The 18,141-nt window shown below is 37.1% G+C and overlaps 1 protein-coding gene across 22 annotated transcripts in view; it reads right to left on the bottom strand.

The window, feature by feature from the left end:
- The window catches only part of LOC111709927 (dystonin), an 83,390-nt gene that overhangs the window by 31,529 nt on the left and 33,720 nt on the right, over positions 1-18,141 (bottom strand). For 15 of the 22 annotated variants that reach the window (XM_023483877.1, XM_023483885.1, XM_023483887.1 and 12 more), the window contains exons 1-2: positions 3,882-6,398; positions 773-3,244 (exon numbers count right to left, since the gene is read on the bottom strand). In XM_023483877.1, the coding sequence (XP_023339645.1) occupies positions 773-3,244; positions 3,882-6,365 (4,956 nt within the window). In that variant the 5' untranslated portion in view covers positions 6,366-6,398. The other 7 variants (XM_023483894.1, XM_023483895.1, XM_023483893.1 and 4 more) reach the window with 2 other exon arrangements.

The raw sequence follows: 18,141 nt of genomic DNA, 5'->3' as shown, positions 1-18,141 counted from the left end.
GCGGGAGAAACGTGAACTTTTAAAAGTTTTGTGGATTTCTCGTGTATTTTCATTGAATTAGGAACCAGATTTAAAGATTTTTTTATTATTAAAATAATATCTATAATGGTAATTAATAAAAATAAAAAAAAACAAGAATAGTAACAATAATAATAATAAAAATCAAATGCATCTTTGATTAGAAAACTAAAATCTTATTAAGTCTGGTTCCTCTATATTCATGCAAAAAACAATGCAAGAAAAACAGAATATAAAAAATTATGTAAAAAATATTATAAAAAGACACTTCCTAGGTTCTATGTACAAAGGATACCTTATATACACGTGGTCTACGTTCACGGTTTTTATGTACAAACAGAAGATAATATGTAACTGTTAAAATGCTGCAAATCATAAAAAACACTACTGTCTTGTACACACTGATTAGTCCTAACAGATCCATGCTACGCATGTACATATCCGTCAGCTATGTACACATGTACAGGTTGTCCGAGTGTTATGTTGGTTGGGACACCCTGTATCATGTTATCTACTTGCTAGTTGTTTGTTAGTCGCATGCAGACTAAACTCTTAGTATTAGTCACAACTATCTCTAGTTTTCAGCTTTAAACAAATAAAAAAATAAAAGTTCTTGATAAAAAATGGATGCATTTGTTACAAAAATAAGCTTGAAACTTAAGAGAATAGATGCAGGAGAACTAATTATAATAAGCTTGGATTAACCAGAACCAAGGGTTGGATGCAAGGGACGGATTCTCCAGGTCCCTCTTACCATAGCATCCACAGATAACAGATATCCTCTAGATCTGGCCTCCAGGAGGTTCATTGACCCGTACATCCCGGTCAACCCGTCAATATCCCCGAGCTGGAGCGCCTCCATGGTGCTCACAAACCTACTCGACTTCCTGTTCTTTACAATGGTCAGTTTGTGATCAATTATACGGGATTCTATGGCCTCGGAGATGCTCATTTCTATCTCTAATCCTGGAACTAGAATCTTTCCACTGTAGGGTTGATACATCCCGAAATCAAGAGTTTCAATCAGACTCAGATTAGAAATATCTCTGATAATGATGTTCATCTTGATTGCTTCCTCTACACTCATATACTTACCCTGAGTAGTATTCAGAACTAAACCATCCTTAATAATATTCTTCCTAGTTGCTTCTGACAAGCTGCAGTGCTTACGCTTCCAGGTGTCAATGACAAAAGCAGATTTTTTATCAATATATTTTCTGAAAATTGCTTCCTCAAGCTTCAATTTCTTTCCCTCCTCGTGGGTTGAGAAGAAAAGACCTGTGTGCGTATTAAGTTGTCCGTTCTCAATAGCATCCCAGAAATTGATGGAGTCAAAGGGAGAAGAGGGCGGTGATACCTCCTTCTTTACATCTTTGATTAATCCCCTTTCATAAGCTTCAAGCAGGTTCAGCTCAGTGTGATGTTCAATATCTAGAACTTTACAGGTCTCACGATGCAGGATCCGGGTATTAAGAGCAGAGCTAAGATGGGTAAAAACTCCAGTCTGAGTATTTTTAATCTCAGCAGATCTAGGATCAAGCATACCGATACTTAGAGCTTCCTCAATGGTAACATGCTCTTCAGTAGACATGACAAAGAAGAGTCCAGTGTCTGTCTGATAAATGCCCTCGTCCACTGCTTCTCTAAGAGTATAGATTCTGCCTGGATAACGAACTTTTTTCTTTTCAAATACAGCTTCTGGGAAAAGAGCTACTAATCCTTTCTTCGCAGCATCTCCCAAAAACATGGTTTCATTTGTTTCTTTAATTGTGTACTCGCAAGTAACTCCATTTAAAACCTTTATATCAAGAGCTTTTCTAATTGTGAGATGGGATGATGAAGATACATCAAAGATGATGTCATCTCCATTGATCCAGTTCTCATCAACTGCCTCCTGTAGAGTGTAGGACCTACTGTGAGATTTCCTAACAAACACTTTCTCTTCCATATTAAACAAATGGACAAATGCATCTCCAGCAGATATACCATCAACATCAAGATCAATAAATGACTCGTCAATGATCTCTTTAAAGTCAGTGATGAGAAGCCCACACCTAATAGCTTCAGCAATAGGTATATTTAGACCAGTTGCTGGGTTGATAAACACATTGGAGCTGAAATTGATCAGATTCCTTGATACAGCTTCAGTTACAAACATCTTGACCTGCTTGGTAACCACCTCCTCCTTATTCCCTTGGATATCTGAAGCTATGCCTCTAAGCTTGGCCTCGTAAATTGACATTACTTCTCCTGTCTGGAGGTTTCTAACCTCATCAAGGCTTGACAAAGCATATCCTTGTTTCAGATTGACAATTTTAGTTTTCACAGAATGGTTTGATCTCTCCATCTCTCGAACACTTTGAATTGATTCTTCCATCTGCTCTCTCCTGTTCACATCTACGGTAAGAGTAGAGGAGTACTGGGAGGACCTGGAGTCTCCTGCAAATGATTCCTCCGAAGTTGCTCGACTAGAAGACGAGGATGCAGCTGGTTTTCTGGAGCTGATGGAGGTTTCCATCTCCTGGATATTGGTCATCCTACTGCTTCCCCTAGAGACAGGACTACTAGCTCTAACCACAGAGCTAGGTCTGCTTTCTGATCCTTCTCTTCCTGTGTTCAAACTAGACATTGAACCATAGTTGGAGAGACGACTCTTCTCTTCCTTCATCCTGAGAAACTCCTCAACCTCTTCGGTTGTAACAATACCTCGACGAATGGCTTCATCAGAAGGTATTTCTTCTCCAGTTCTTGGATCTAGGATCAGAACCATCATGGACTCCACTGTCTTGTCTGTAGTAACCTCCTCCTTATACTGCTGAGCAGTTTCTTCTGTAACTAATCCCCTTCTCACAGCCTCATCCAGAGATATCTCTTCTCCAGTTCCTGGAACCTCAACAGTGAAGGATGATATACGGGTTGTGGTTACTCCGGACTCTACTATCCTAGCATGGATGGTTCCATCCCTAAGGGTATCTCTCTCAACTGTTATAATCTCATCTTCATGCTCATCCCTTCGGATTTCAGATTTCTTGCTTTCAGATCTGTATTTGTCATATGCCATCTTTCCAGCAATTACTGGCGCTGCGGCTAGAGCAACTGGAGCTCCCACTAGGGCAACAGCTCCAATCTTAAGAGCCTCCAATATGTTTATTCTCTTGGAACCTCCAGTATATTCTCCAGTAGAGTTATCTATCAAACCCTTAGAAACTGCTTCAAGTATGTTCACCTTAACATTTTTTTGATTTTATCCACAACACACTTTTTAATATTTATCAAAAACTCAGTTTTTTTTCTGGTGTCAGGTTTAAAATAAGATTTAATCTGTAAGTGTTTCCGGGCATAAGGACAATAAGAATGTAAAAATAATTTTTTTTTGCAACGTTTCCAAAATAAGAACCTTAACATAACTGTTCTTAAGAGTAAAGACATTCTTAACAAAAATAAAAAATAAGATTTTTGTTGTTTGNGCACTCCCTTTAATTTCATACTTAAAAAAAAAACATTTAAATGAAATTAGTTTTTGGCACAAACTCTAATTTTTTAATGCCTATATCTTTGCAACCAGATGTCGTAGACCTAAGATATTTAAAACTATAACTTCTGTTAGATCAAATAGTCTAAGTTTGAAATATCAAAGGTTTACACTAGTAGGTTGCAAAGAAAAAGTGTGTAAGAATATTAGAGAGCAAAGTTTTTTCACACTTTTCCCTTTAATTTACTTTTTAAATTGGGAAAATAAAAAAATTCATATTGTGCCAATTTCATAGAAAACATTAAATAAACAGTAAAACTATCCTTCCTTAAAAAAAGGGTGAAACTGATTTCTGTAAAATGTAGATTTTAAAATCAAAAGAAATCCCTCCCTGAAGTCCGGAGTCTGGGTCTGCCACCTTGATATCAGTTGGCAATATCTTCCCTTCCTTCAGGGCAGACATCAGCTCTCCAGGTTGTATTTCAGGGTTCACTTCATAGCTTCCTTTCTCCAGGTCATACCGGATATTCTCAGTAAGGTTCTGGGTGTAAACCACGTGTGATCTCCGGGTTTCAGTTTCTCTGAACTGGAAAAAACTTACGAAATGTAGATCAATGGCCTCTCTCAGTGAAATCCTGTTCCCGGAGTAGGAGTAGTGTCCTGTTGTATCCAGGATTGAACTCTCTAAAGCTCCCGCCAAGGAATATTTCTCAGAGTCCAAGGATACAGTGGCAGAGTTGCTGTTTATCAACCCAAGATCTAAACACTCTTTAAAAGAAGTTTCTCTGTCTGTTCCCGGGATCTTGAAGAGTCCAAGGACAGGGTCTAGAAGCTCTTCATCTATAGCATCCTTGAGTGTGTATCCATCCAGGGGAGGATTATAGGATCCAACCTCAACCTTGATGGGTATACTTGTAGAGGAAGATTTAAACGAGTAATCATGTTTAGACTCAGCAGAGATGAAATCACTTCTCTCCTCCATTCTCTGTTCAAAACTGTCATGGCGGCTCAGTTTACCAATCCCATTGGCTTTTTCGGGGGTCGAAGCCTTGGATTTTTGAGGAGATTGTTTATTAGAACTGGTGGATAATCTGCTACTAGGACGGGACGTTTTCTCCGGAGAACCTTTCCTGGAGTTTATGGCGGAGGTTAAAGCAGATACTTGCCTGGAACTTGTGGCTGATACCTGCTTAGAGTTATTGGCGGAAGTTGTGGCAGATATCTGTCTGGAATTGTTGGCAGAAGTTGTGGTGGACATCTGCTTAGTTGAGGCAGATGAGCCGTTGGTTGAAGAATGCGTAGATATATTCCTAGAAGAGGATTGTGAAGACGACATCTTCATAGTTAGAGATGTTGATCTTGACTCTCTTGCTTGACTTTCCTTCAAGAACTCCTTGGCAGAGTTCAGAGACTTGGGTGGAGAAGAGGCTCTTGAGGAAGCTGATGAAGACTTCCTAGAAGCAACAGAGGATGTAGAAGCTTTCCTAGTAGAGGAAGCTGTTGATGATTTCCTGACTGAGGATTGTGAAGTTTGACCCAACCTGACCATACCCAAGTTAATTGCCTCATCTAGAGCAATATCCAAACCTGTTTCAGGGTCTGTAAACATCCCAGTAGCCTCGTTAATAAACCCTCCTTGGAGAGCTTCCTGGAATGAGATAGAATTCTCTGTCCTCCGGTCCTGTTTGTCCTCCGCTGAAGAGGACACTTTTATAGTTCTTCTTACTGTTTGTGTAACAGTTGCTGTGGTGACAGTGATGTTCAGCAGGCTTTTCAGAACAGCAGCTCCCATAGGAGTGATCAAGTTATTGGAAACAGCAACCTCAAGAGGAAGAGTATGTTTGGAGGCTGGATCAATGAGGAGGCCGGAAAGAGGATCTAAACGTTTATTCATGACTGCCTGAAGCAAGGTTAGTTCAGTTCCCATAACAACTATTCCAATAGGACGCTCCAACATATCCAGGAGTTGGTTCTGGATATAATCCTTATCCGAGGCTTCATGCAGGGTCATTCGGGTCATTGTCTTCTTATCAAAGAAGGTTGAGTTGGATTTATCAATGATCCGTAGCTCCAGGGCCTCGTTAAAACTGATGTAATCCTCTGTGGTTGGGTTCTTGATACCTTCAATCTCAAATATAGTTTTCTGAGAGACAGAAGTTAGGAATCCTTTCTTTACAGCTTCGGGGAGAGACATTGATTCAGCTGTCAGGGTATCAGAGAATCTAGCGTTAGGGTTGATTATGTTCTTGCCCAGGGCCTCCCCCAGGCTCACATACACCTCCCCCTTCACGTCCCTCACGGACTTCAGCTCATAGTCCAGGAAACCTCGGCCTACAGCTCCTAGTAGGCTCAAAACCTCTCCTGTTATAGGATCCTTGACTTGACCGTCCTCTTGAATAAATCCTTGGTCCACACTATCCTTGACAGTGAGCGGTATTTGAATCTTGTTAAGTTTAGCAGCTTGATCTAGAGGAATAGGTCCTGTACTACTCAGATATCTTCCAGTCTTTGTATCAATAATACCAGATGACAGAGCGCTTTCTAGAGTAATCTTAAACCCTTGCTTCTCATCATACACCTCAAACTTATCCTTGTTGATCAAACCACGTTCTATTGCTTCATCCAGAGAGAAGGCAAGGCCTGTGTTTCTATCTGTAATCTTCCCATCGGTGGCGCGAAGCACCCCTTGGCGCACAGCATCAGATAGGGTTAGACCACAGGATGGAACACTCTCAATATCAATTAACCCTTGGGTTATTGCACGCGGAAGAGTTAAATGTTTCCCTTTCGGATCATACACTCCGGATACTGGGTCAATTAAACCAGTTCGGATACAACCAATTAATGTTTGTTTGTTTGCTTTACTTGACGCCATATTGTCTTGCAGTACACCTAAGTCTTGCAGTACGCTTACCTTTTTCTGTAGAATAAATCCAAGTTTCACCGCATTTTCGACAGAAACTTGTTCGCCTGTCAGAGGATCGATGAAAGATTTGGATTTAGGATCAAACAGACCCTTGTCGATCGCTTCGAGAAGGCTGATCTGTCGGCCTGTCTTAGGATCGAATACCCCGCAGGTATTTGACAAAAGTTCGCCAAGTTTTGGGTCTATAAGATTGCTCGACGCAGCTTCCTCTAAGCTTAGTCGAACACCTGTGTTGGGATCGACAAACTCTCCAGTTTTTGTGTCGAAAAGTCCGGATTTGATTGCCTCGTCGAGAGAGACTGGTTTTCCGGTGGAGGTGTCGACAAAACCTTTTGAGACCAGGGGCGACAATTCTAATCTTTGTTTTGATTCTACGACGAAATCTGGTTCATCACCATTTAAATAATTATTTGTATCAACGACTTTATGTTGCGAGCCCTTAGATAATTTTCGGTCTTGTTTCTCTGCACTCCTAAACAAACAAAAAAAGTGGTAAAAAAATGAACATAAAAGGTAATTTGTAAAAGTTTATTTATCTAACTTTTTTTTATACTGACAATAATGATGGAAAACATTATAATAATAATAATGATAATGATGATGGAAAACATTTTAATAATAATGATAATGATGATGGAAAACATTATGATAACAATGATAATGTTGATGGAAAACATTTTAATAATAAAGATAATGATGATGGAAAACATTATGATAACAAAGATAATGATGGTGGAAAACATTATAATAATAATGATAATGATGATGGAAAACATTTTCATAATAATGATAATGATGATGGAAAACATTATGATAACAAAGATAATGATGATGGATAACATTTTAATAATAATGATAATGATGATGGAAAACATTATGATAACAATGATAATGATGATGGAAAACATTATGATAATAATGATAATGATGATGGAAAAAATTATGATAATAATGATAATGATGATGGAAATTATTATAATAATAATGATAATGATGATGGAAAAAATTTTAATAATAAACATTGGTTGATAAACAGAATTAATTGTCCAATTACTTTTATGCATAGTTTACTATGACTAGTATTAGATTAAGATGATAAAAAAGCCAAGTTTAATCCATTTAGACAAGATCTAAAGCTGTCAGTCCAATATATTGTCAAACCAAAAGCAAACCCCCAATGTCAGCTCACAACACAAACAAATGCTTGACAAGTTGGCATTTTCAAATAAAATTTTTGATTTAAGAAAGTTAGTTGAAGTAGCTGGATGATAAGAAAATGAGTATCTAAACCACCTTGAGGGAGGGGTGGAATCACTTAAGCTTCAATCACATCAAATCAATTTAATTTGAGAAATAATTTCGTGGATTTTCATATTTGTTCAATGGCGGATTTAATACGTGAATTTGGCGGATTTTCAACTAACAATATTTTGGTTGATTTAAAAGGGAAGGTCCGGCAGGTATGGAATCGACTTCTATACTGCCAGATTAACATTAAGATTCAGATGACGTCATCCAAAGGCACAAAACAGGCAGGTGTGTAAAGGGAGGGGGAGGGGCGGGGGTTATAAATAGATATATTAAATTCTTTAAAACGACCAACTTGTAAACTATACTCAACAGTCTTTTATCTTCTATTTTAAAGATTTTTTTCAAGGATTAATTCATAAACTCTCAAATTACAAGTTAAATGGATGACTAAATCTGAAAAAACAAGATTAAAGGAACCGAAGGAAATTAATTAAACAACTTTACATCTATGATTCACCCCCTTCCTAAACCACTCACACACCTTTTCAGAGTTGTATCTATCTATTGAACCCTCAACAAAGATTGAGATTATAAACAGGTTTAAGAATCATTAATATCTTTGAAATCAACCCTCTCCACTAAACAGACGCTTTTAATACCTTCAATAAAATTTCCTCTATTGCATTAATCTTGCTTCAGGCATTTTAAACACTTTTTCCGCAAAATTATGACCTCATTCCACTAAGATGTGAGTCATTCCCTCATCTCATCCGAAACGGCCCGTGATTTCATCCTAAACCCCTACACGTGATATCATCCCGTGATATTTTGTTCAATCTCAATTATTTCTTGTGAAATTCCAAATAAGGAAATAACCTCTAATCCTTGTTGTTTACGCCCTCCTCCCCCCTCAAATTAATAATTTACCCATTAAAGGCGTTGCTGCTATTTTTTCCTCTTACAAGTAACGTATCCGGCAACATAATATGATCACAGATAACTAGTCTGAGAAGGGGGGGGAGGGGGGGGGATAACCATATTTGGATATAATTGAGATGTGACGTCATAGACCTAAAATTCGACCCACCTATACGTGCACATAAAAACAAAAGATACTGCATGTAACCTTCAGACACTTTTTATTCCATCTAAAATAAACTAATAGAAATACGAGTCAACTATGCAAAAAAAAGGGGGGATGGGAGCAGTTAGGAACAAATTGTAATTTTTCTAGACACTATCTTTGCAACTTTATGTTGAATGTTTATATTTAAAACTTTGGCAAATTTGATTTAGCAGAATTCATATTTTAAAATATATTAACATCTGGTTGCAAAAAATATGTTGATTAGGGCAGTAAATGGGAAATACCAACTGTATAACAGATAGACCTATATAGAGTAGTGTGTGAAAGGGTAATATAAGATAAAATCTTCTCCTAGAGTTAGACGGGCGTATTTTATATCCTGACATCTGTGGGTGTTAAACAAACTTAAAGCGTGGGCGCTTTTCCTTCAAGGAGTCAAAGAAACCTGAGAAAGAAATTCGAGAAGTTAAGAATGAAAACCTGCTCTAACCCCCACCACCACCTCCATTTTTCGTCTGACCTTAAAAACCACTGTATTCATATCAAGTCCAAATGGAGGCACCAGGTAAAAAACGCTTGAGTAAATTTCTTTGACAAGATAAAGTGAAAAAGATGAATTTTTAGGTCTCTGTGTGGGCGTTCAGGGNGGGGGGGGGCGGGTTGCATTTGGTTGACAATCTGAACAATGCAGTGATGTCACGATGTGGGTGTACAACCTAATCTAATCAAATCAGAAACCATAAAAACTTATTATTATGTATTTATTTGAACAAATCAAAAGATTAATTTTAATATTAATTTTTTTTTCGAAGCACTGTTCCCAAATTTAGTGGTCCTTAAAAAATTTTAAGTGAAATACAGTGAAATTAATCAACTAATTGAAAAGGTGTGTTTGCCAAAAATTAAAGCTATATTTTTTAATATGATAAAACAAGACATTCGTATATATATTCCCTATAGCCGGCCAAACGGCTGGACCGAATGGACTGAACATTTTTGAGAGAACCCAGACCCCAGGGGCACTTCAGCTAGTATTTTCTATTTTCCTTATTCCCACTCTGATTTTATCTGGTTTGTTTATAAATATGTTATTAAATTTGATATATTTTTACGGGCTTACAACGGGGGAAAGATTGGACTATTATGTTGATAATAAATATAGATTGGAATTTACAAGGGTCTTAAGAAAAAATCATGACCGTATATGCTGAAGCTTGTATGAAGTGTGTTTTAACAACAAAATATCATTAATGGTTTAAATATACAAATGAACATGAAAATACTGGTTTTAAGCAGCCCCCCTTAAACCAAAATATGAGAAATATTAAATGCAAAATGCAACATTAAATGTTTAACGATGATACTGCTGCAGATCTAACATGTGTATTCAATAAAGCCTTCCTTTAAAGTTAATAAATAGAATAAGAAAAAGGAAAGATCAAATAAGATTTGACATTTTGTCAAGTTTATGATTTATCGACAATGGGTCCCAATTCAAAACCATACAATTTGTTGACTTTTTTCTAATAATAATTAATTTAATCAAAATTAAGTATGTGCTCAGCTTTGGATATTTTGAAATGGATAAATTCTTTTTTTCATTTCCTTTGGGTATTTTTTGTATGGAATAATGATGTTTATCAACCAAATAAGATTATAATGTGCACATTATATTATACCTTAATTTATCATCTGAATCCAGCAGATCACGGAATGTTTTAAAAACAGCTAAAGGAGCTAAAAGCAATAATGCCAGTTTCTCCTAAAAGAAAAACTCTTTCATTTCTCTGAAAAATCCGCCAAATAATTGTTTATCTTTCCCACCCTTTACATTGAGCTCTTGTTTTCTTAACACCATGACGAAGAAATAAGATATTTTAGGGTAAACATAAAAGCTTGGAATATCATTTGTTAAATAGTTCTCAGTTACAGCCCTACTTGAAATTTTAAACCTTAAATCATTTCAAATAAACGACAGTTCCAAAATTGATTGAATGGCGATTAAATTCATTTTCCCTCCCCCAACTCAAGTTTAATTGTGCATGAATTTATGGCGAGATGTAAGTGGATTGCAGGCCATAAATAGAAGAGGCATCATTTTAAACAATAAATAGGAATATATCTTCAAGTTACATATGGTCAGAGTTCCGCCTTCAGATATAAAATCAAAATCAATATCAAAATCAAAATCAAAATGGCGAAGAACTTCACAAAAAAAAGGTTTGAATGAACTGCTTTGAAGTGTAAAGTTTATTCACGTCCAAGCAATTTCAGAACCCGCACACACGCTTTAAAATTCAGAGCACAGAGCGCAATTACTCAACTATTGATGGATATGTCGCCCACGCATTCAACTATTGGAGTGCGCGCACATATTTCTTATTTCAAGATTAAAGAGATTTTAACGGAGTCAAGGAAGGTATCGTAAGTCACACCGCCAATGCCGCGTAGCATTCAAGAACTGAATGTGCGAGTTTGGGTCTGCGCGGTGCGCGCAGCAGTGCACGTCATTCTCAATCTGCGCGAGAGAGAGGGAGGGATGCAAGGAAAAATGATGTAAAGAGAAGGGTGGGGAAACATTCGGACTTTGATTTTAAGAATTTTACTGCAAGGGAAGGGTCTGGGTGGGTTTCTTGTAAAAATTTGCGGCCTTGTTTCTTTTTCTGTGCGTGGGTGTTTCCAGCCTTTAGGTATACATATAAACCTTAAAGAGGGTTTACCACATGTTCCTTATTAACAGCCATGAGCCACCTTTAAGCCCTAGTAACTGCAAGTATAATCTTAAAAGATCTCTCGAATGTGACCCCAGGATGGTGAATAAGAGTGGTGACTAATCCAATTAGATGGGATCTCTCCTCTCCACCCGCCCCCCCCCTTCCTTGACGTTTAATCTTGATTCAAGAATAATAAAGCTCTTCTCGTCAAATTTTGGATCAAAGTAAAGCGCACTAGACAGTTAAGGCCTTCGCCAGTTAGAGGTTTTAAAACAACTTGGGAGTATTCATTCCAGAGGGTTGGATTTCTGACCATATATAACTTGAAACCTGCCACATCTGTCAGTAATTAGGCACAATTTATCAGTTTTGCAATGAGCGAAAAAACTGTTGCTCTACCCCCCCCCCCTCCCCCAACTTGAACAACCCTTTCTCACCTTTATGTCTGGATCTTCTGCCTCTTCCCCCACTTTCTCCAGGCGTTCCCTAAGGGCCTCGCATAGTCGTTGATACTTTAAATTAAAAATGTCTAATTGTTGGGACACCCTGTCGGCCCCTGGTAAGGTTTCGGATTTTTCAAGACACCCGTCCAGGCTGGGGTGAACTTCTTCTAGGTCTGATTTGAAGTTGTTGAGCTGAAGATCATAGATCTACAAGTTGTTAGTGTTAGTAATTGCTAGAAGAAGGTTAAAATCTATTATTATAAGACTAAAAAGTAAGAAAAAGAAGATAAAAAAGAAAACTAATGGTTGCAATAAATAAACTGTAAAATAAAGATCTCTTTTTAAAAGGGGCTGTAGACATAATTTTAACATGACTTATATTTAAGATTTAATGTTTAAATCAGAAATGCAAATGGAGGGTCACTTGACTTAACCTTCACAGTACCTTGAAACCCTGTTATTGGCCCAAATTATCCCTGAATTTCTCTTCAGTGTTTCTTTATTACAATCCATTAGAGTTCTTGTTTCCCATAGAGATGATAGAAGAGTCTGTCTAGCTGCTGCATGAGTGGCAGTGAAAGTGTAAAAACTTCAATTAAAACTCTTGATCACAACAATACACCCCTTCAACTTGCATTAATTAGAGTTAAGCTCTCTGATACTGACTGTCAAATTGATAGACATATTGCATAAGGCACTGTAAGGGAAAGAATCCATTTAACAAAGCAAGCTGGGACAAATCAAATCTTAGAAAGATCAGAAATTGAAGAAAAAATCTGAAAAAACATACTTCATTGAAAAAACTTTTACTGGAGGGTCAAAAGTTTGATTTTGAACCAAGAAAACTAATAAGGAATTGCCCAGAGAAAAAGTAAAAATTAAAACTCAAAAAGAAAGAAGAATATGAAAACTTTAAGGTCAGATGTATATTTGACCTCCAAACCCCGAGGCCAGAAGTAAAATGGACCTTGGTCTAGATAAATCTAGATACCTTTGCCTCGCTGATATAACAACCTCCAAGGGTATTCACATCCTCGATTGATGGACCTCGGTCCTTTACTTCATTAAACAGAGACTGAAAAAGTGTTAATATTCTATAGTTTTCAACCAAAAACATTGTTCCAATTAAACCCTCCATGGTTTTGAATTAACATAATTTTAAGGAAAAATGTTTTTGGTAATATCTAAATAGAGTTAGTTTTATACTTAATACAAATCCAGACTTAATTTTTTCTGACACACACATTGACACCTACCTCCCCCCCCCCTCCCTCATCATTCTGCACTATAAAATGGCTTAGAACGTGTAGGTTAGAACCTCCGATATATGTGTGTTGAAATATAATTGAGTCTGGACGCCTACACCGTCTTGCAATCTGCCTATATGTGCAAACCAATAGTAAGTATACCTTGCAAAATTGCAAAATATAAAGCATGGCTAAAACATATAAGAAACTTTTTGCTCTTTCAACCTTTTTGAACCATTTAAACTTTAATGACATGTTTGCTACAAAAGTAAGGTTTGCATAAAAGACAGATTTTGCAGTTAAAATACAACATGCATTAAAGGGACTGTCACAGTAATTTCATTTGACCTTCCATTTAAAGAGAGTCACTTGGAATTATGCCCACAGTCCCTTAACAATTTATAAATAATCTATATTTATAATCAGTTATAGTTAGTTTTTATACCTGGTTCCTCTCTTTCACCTAACACCGCTGTACAACCAATATATCAAGTACAAATATAGAGTTATGTACCTCAAATTTTACTTTTAAATAATATTTATGTTGATCAGTGAGGAATGCTTAAAAAAATATTGTATACTATACATAAAACTCCTCATTGATCAAGGGTACTTTACTCACCACATGCTTCTCCCAGGCCTCCTTGGCTCTAGCAGCCTCCAACTCCTCCAGGTTCCTCAGCTTACTATCCAACTCATCCATCCAGTTTGTCTCAGTCTGGTAGCTCATGTTATACTTCTCTAGCAGTTCACATGCAGCTTCACAGCTTCGCAACCTCTCAACAACCTGCAGAACAGACTGTCAAGTAAATCAAAGCGATTATTAAGAATATGATATTATATACAAGAAGCTTTACTTGGAACTTGGGCCTATGATAGCTTTAAAAGGGGGGTCACCACTCACTATATTACAAATATAAAGGAACTTTTTATAAATTTATAACCCATTCAGTTCCATCTGAAAGTTTTCTGGAGTGGAGATTTAAGAGTTTTAATGATAGTGATTTATAGATAGAATGACAGTATAGCTATTCTGGAATGAATTAGTCTTTACTGTATGGTTTTATTGAGTCAATGCTAGCTTTACAAGAGAACCGCCATAACAATAAGAGATGTAGTAAATGAAAGTAATATAGATAAAGATCTATATCAAAGAACTCTTATATTCATAACCCATTCAGTTTCCTACAGTTTAAAGTTGCTAAATAGTAGATAAAACAACCATAAAATGTCTTGAAGGTTCAAAACTTTAAGCGCTAAACCCATTACTTCAAAAAAAATAAGGTTTAAACATAGCGGTAGAGTTTAAAGTCAGGGTGGACATTCATCAAACGTTGGGTTGTCAAGGGTAGCCATTAATGTCCCCATTTGTCAAGAAGGTGAAATGTTTCAGCCATTTTGTTTCCACAGCTGAATACAAAGATGACGGCATCAAGTTCCGGTTTTTATCTAAATCTAAATCTTTTTGTGTGGTTTGTCTTGAGTAAACCAGGTGCACAAAATTCAACTAATTTTCCCCGTTACGGAGCTTTGGTCGTGATGCAAGACAATTTTTTGATAAAATCATTGAATAAGATTTAGAAGATGGGACTTAAATCATTCAATTTTTAGAATTGACAGGATTTTATAATACACTGAGGCCGAATTTAAAGAATTTGAGCCGCGACTCAAATATGGTTGGTTCCACTTAAAATTGTATTCAAGGTTTCAAGGTATCAAGGTTTAGAGATTTAAGCCGGGGCTCAATTTAAACCGGTTTTTAGCGAATTTGTGACGCGGCTCAAATTCATTAAATTCGGACACTGGTTTATGTGTGAGGGGGGAGTTCAAGAAAAAGTCTATCAAAAGACTTGAACACAAAAATGCCCAAATCGTTGAATGCTTCATATTGGTGTATCTTGAGTGCAGAAAAAGATTAGTCAGATCAGATTAAAGGGTTGCACTGCAATTACTGGGATTATTAATGGGCCTGGTATACTTGTACGCTTCATTATTCAAGGACAACAGGACAACAGTACATATAAGAAGAGGGAGATAGCGAAGGAGTACTAATAATATCTGATTCAAGCCAAGACAATTAAACAACAGGAAAAGTATCATCAATGATATTGAGGAAATGCTTCTGTCATTAAGAAGGATATAAACTGACCTGCATACAGCAATTGCCCCATCTTTTGGTCATCCTATTAACATCCTCTTCGAGCCTGTCCACATCAGGATTCTTGGTTGTGCTTGGTCGGGTCTTCTCAACAGCCGGCCTTACCATCTTTACGTCTTCAGTTAACTGGTCAATCAAAACCTATACAATATACATTATGGGGTCAAATCATGTCCTTCTCTTTTATATTGTGATAGGGTTATTTTTTAATGGAAATTGTTAATAAATTTCATGAGTTGATGTCTTTTTTGGGCTTGTAAGGGCTACCGGTTACATTACAACAACCATGAGATTAGAATCAATTTCAGTTAGGATAAATCCTATTTACGACATATTTGCTTCTAGCTTCAGAAGGGGATTATCCTTTAAAACCACTTAGACGGGTGCCAAAAGCCCCAACTCACAACAAAATATAAAGATATAATAATGAACCTGTTTCTCTTGAATGTCCGCTTCAAGAGTCATCAGATCGTCATGAGCCTTTCTAAGGTTGTCCATGTCGCTTGGCATTGAGTCATAAGAGGCTAACTTCATTTCAAACTCGGTAACTACAGTAGTAACCTCTTCAAGGCCAGTCAACGTGATTTCAACAGTCTTGAGCCGTTCAACATAGTATGAGGAGTAGCTCCAGATCCTGTCCCACTGGTCCAGTACCTTGTCCAGCTTGTTTTGATCATCTTGAGTTTTCTGTGGAATGTTTGAGAAAAGTGTCTTGACATTGTCAACATCTAGCTCATGGGACTGGAGATCGGATTCAAACTCCTTGTGCGTGATGACAAGACTTTGTAGGGTTTCAACATCCCTTGGCAGGGGAGCCTTGCACACCTTTATGATGGTCTTCTCATACTCATTTAGAGTCATCTCAAGAGAGGCCACTCCATTCTCAAAGAGCTTGGTGGCATTACGCTTCTCATCATCCATAGCTGCCCGTCTTTCCCATTCATCAAAGAGACGATTGACCTCAGCAATTTCACGTTCAAGTCTTCGCAGTTGGGGATCATTGGGTTCTCCCTCCTGTATTAATTTATCTGCATCCTCGTTTAAGGCCCTTCGGATGTTTGTCCTGGTCTCCTTGTCCATAGAAATATACTGCTGATAGTCCCAAGACTTGACAACCTTAATGGTGGCGAAGATCATGTTCTGTCTCATCCTCAAGTGCTTCTTTTGCCAAAGAGTGATAACTCGATCATAGTGACGTTTAAGCTTCTCAGCAGTATCGATGGCTTCTTGGTCAGGCGGTGGAAGGAGGAACATAACTGCAGGAGCTTCGCCCTGTTGACCTCGACTAGTGGTAATCTTCCAAGCAGCCTTGTTTGTGTTGTCCCTAACGGTCACAACCTCATCTTTGCTGATGGTCAAGCTGCTGCTTGAGTACTTGCAAATAGCAACAGCTTCAATAGGATTCCTTAACCGTTCCCTCCTCTGCCTAAGAGGAACAATGTCCTGGGCTCCCTCAATCAATTTCTGGATTTCATCCTCATAGCTAGCCAGCTCCTCTCTCAACTGCTGCATCTCCTTCAGAAGGTTTTCTCCATCCTCAAGCTTGAACTCCGTTTGGGAAAAGTGGTTGTTCATAGTCTCCTCCTTGGTGGTCATCCATTCCTCAGCAACAGTGCATTCCTGGAAGAACCTAAACAAGATTGATATCGACTTTGTCCTATAAGATAATGATTTGTATGGGAGAAGAGAATACATATGCAGTTTGTAATAGCGTTCTTGACAACTATGATCATTGCCTACCCTTTGATCCGTATAAAAAAATGCTTCATGGTGACTAAGACTCAACTAGAAAAAGAACCTATCAGTTCTGGGTTGGTCCTTGCAATCTGCAATCAGCACAAATCTCAGCAAATGAAAGACTTGAGAGGTAATTTTGACCGAAAAAGTGCAGATGAAAAACAAAATGATTGGATATGAGTTTAGTGCATGCAAAAGCAATTTTTGAAAGTTTTATTGAATGAAAATAGGACCGCTTACTTATTACATCTATGTATATCATCTGTCAATGGAATAGGTTAAGGACAAGTAGGGGTCGTCGATGGAAAAATATCCTACCTTTGACTAACACTGGTATATTTAAGGTGTGTCTCCAAGCAAAGTGTAAGCTGAAGCAACCATGCCCATTTGCCCTGCATAGCAGCCATGTGGGCCTCAATCACCTACAAGAAAATAAAATTAATGAATAACCTGCTTAACTAGTTAAATGAACTGAAGTGCATATAAATGAACTACAGTACATAAATGAGCTACAGTAAATAAATGAACTACAGTACATAAATGAACTTCAGTACATAAATGAACTGCAGTACATAAATAAACTATAGTAAATAAATGCACTGCAGTACATAAATGAACTGAAGTACATAAATGAACTACAGTACATAATTGAACTACAGTACATAAATGAACTACAGTACATAAATGAACTACAGTACATAGATTAACTGCAGTACATAAATGAACTATAGTACATAAACTAACTACAGTAAATAAATGAACTACAGTAAATAAATGAACTACAGTACATAAATGAAGTACAGTTCATAAATGAACTACAGTACATAAATGAACTCAATACATAAATGAACTACAGTACATAAATAAACTATAGTACATAAATGAACTGAAGTACACAAATGAACTACAGTACATAAATGAACTACAGTACATAAATGAACTACAGTACATAAATGAACTGCAGTACATAAATGAATTATAGTACATAAATGAACTACAGTACATAAATGAACTACAGTACATAAATGAACTACAGTACATAAATGAACTACAGTACATAAATGAAATACAGTACATAAATGAACTAC

This window comes from Eurytemora carolleeae, unplaced genomic scaffold (genome assembly GCF_000591075.1).
Source record: "Eurytemora carolleeae unplaced genomic scaffold, Eaff_2.0 scaffold1016, whole genome shotgun sequence".
In the NCBI taxonomy this organism is placed as follows: Eukaryota; Metazoa; Arthropoda; class Copepoda; order Calanoida; family Temoridae; genus Eurytemora; species Eurytemora carolleeae.
The sequence above is the reverse complement of the archived record's forward strand: the minus strand, read 5'-3'. Positions and strand labels throughout refer to the sequence as shown.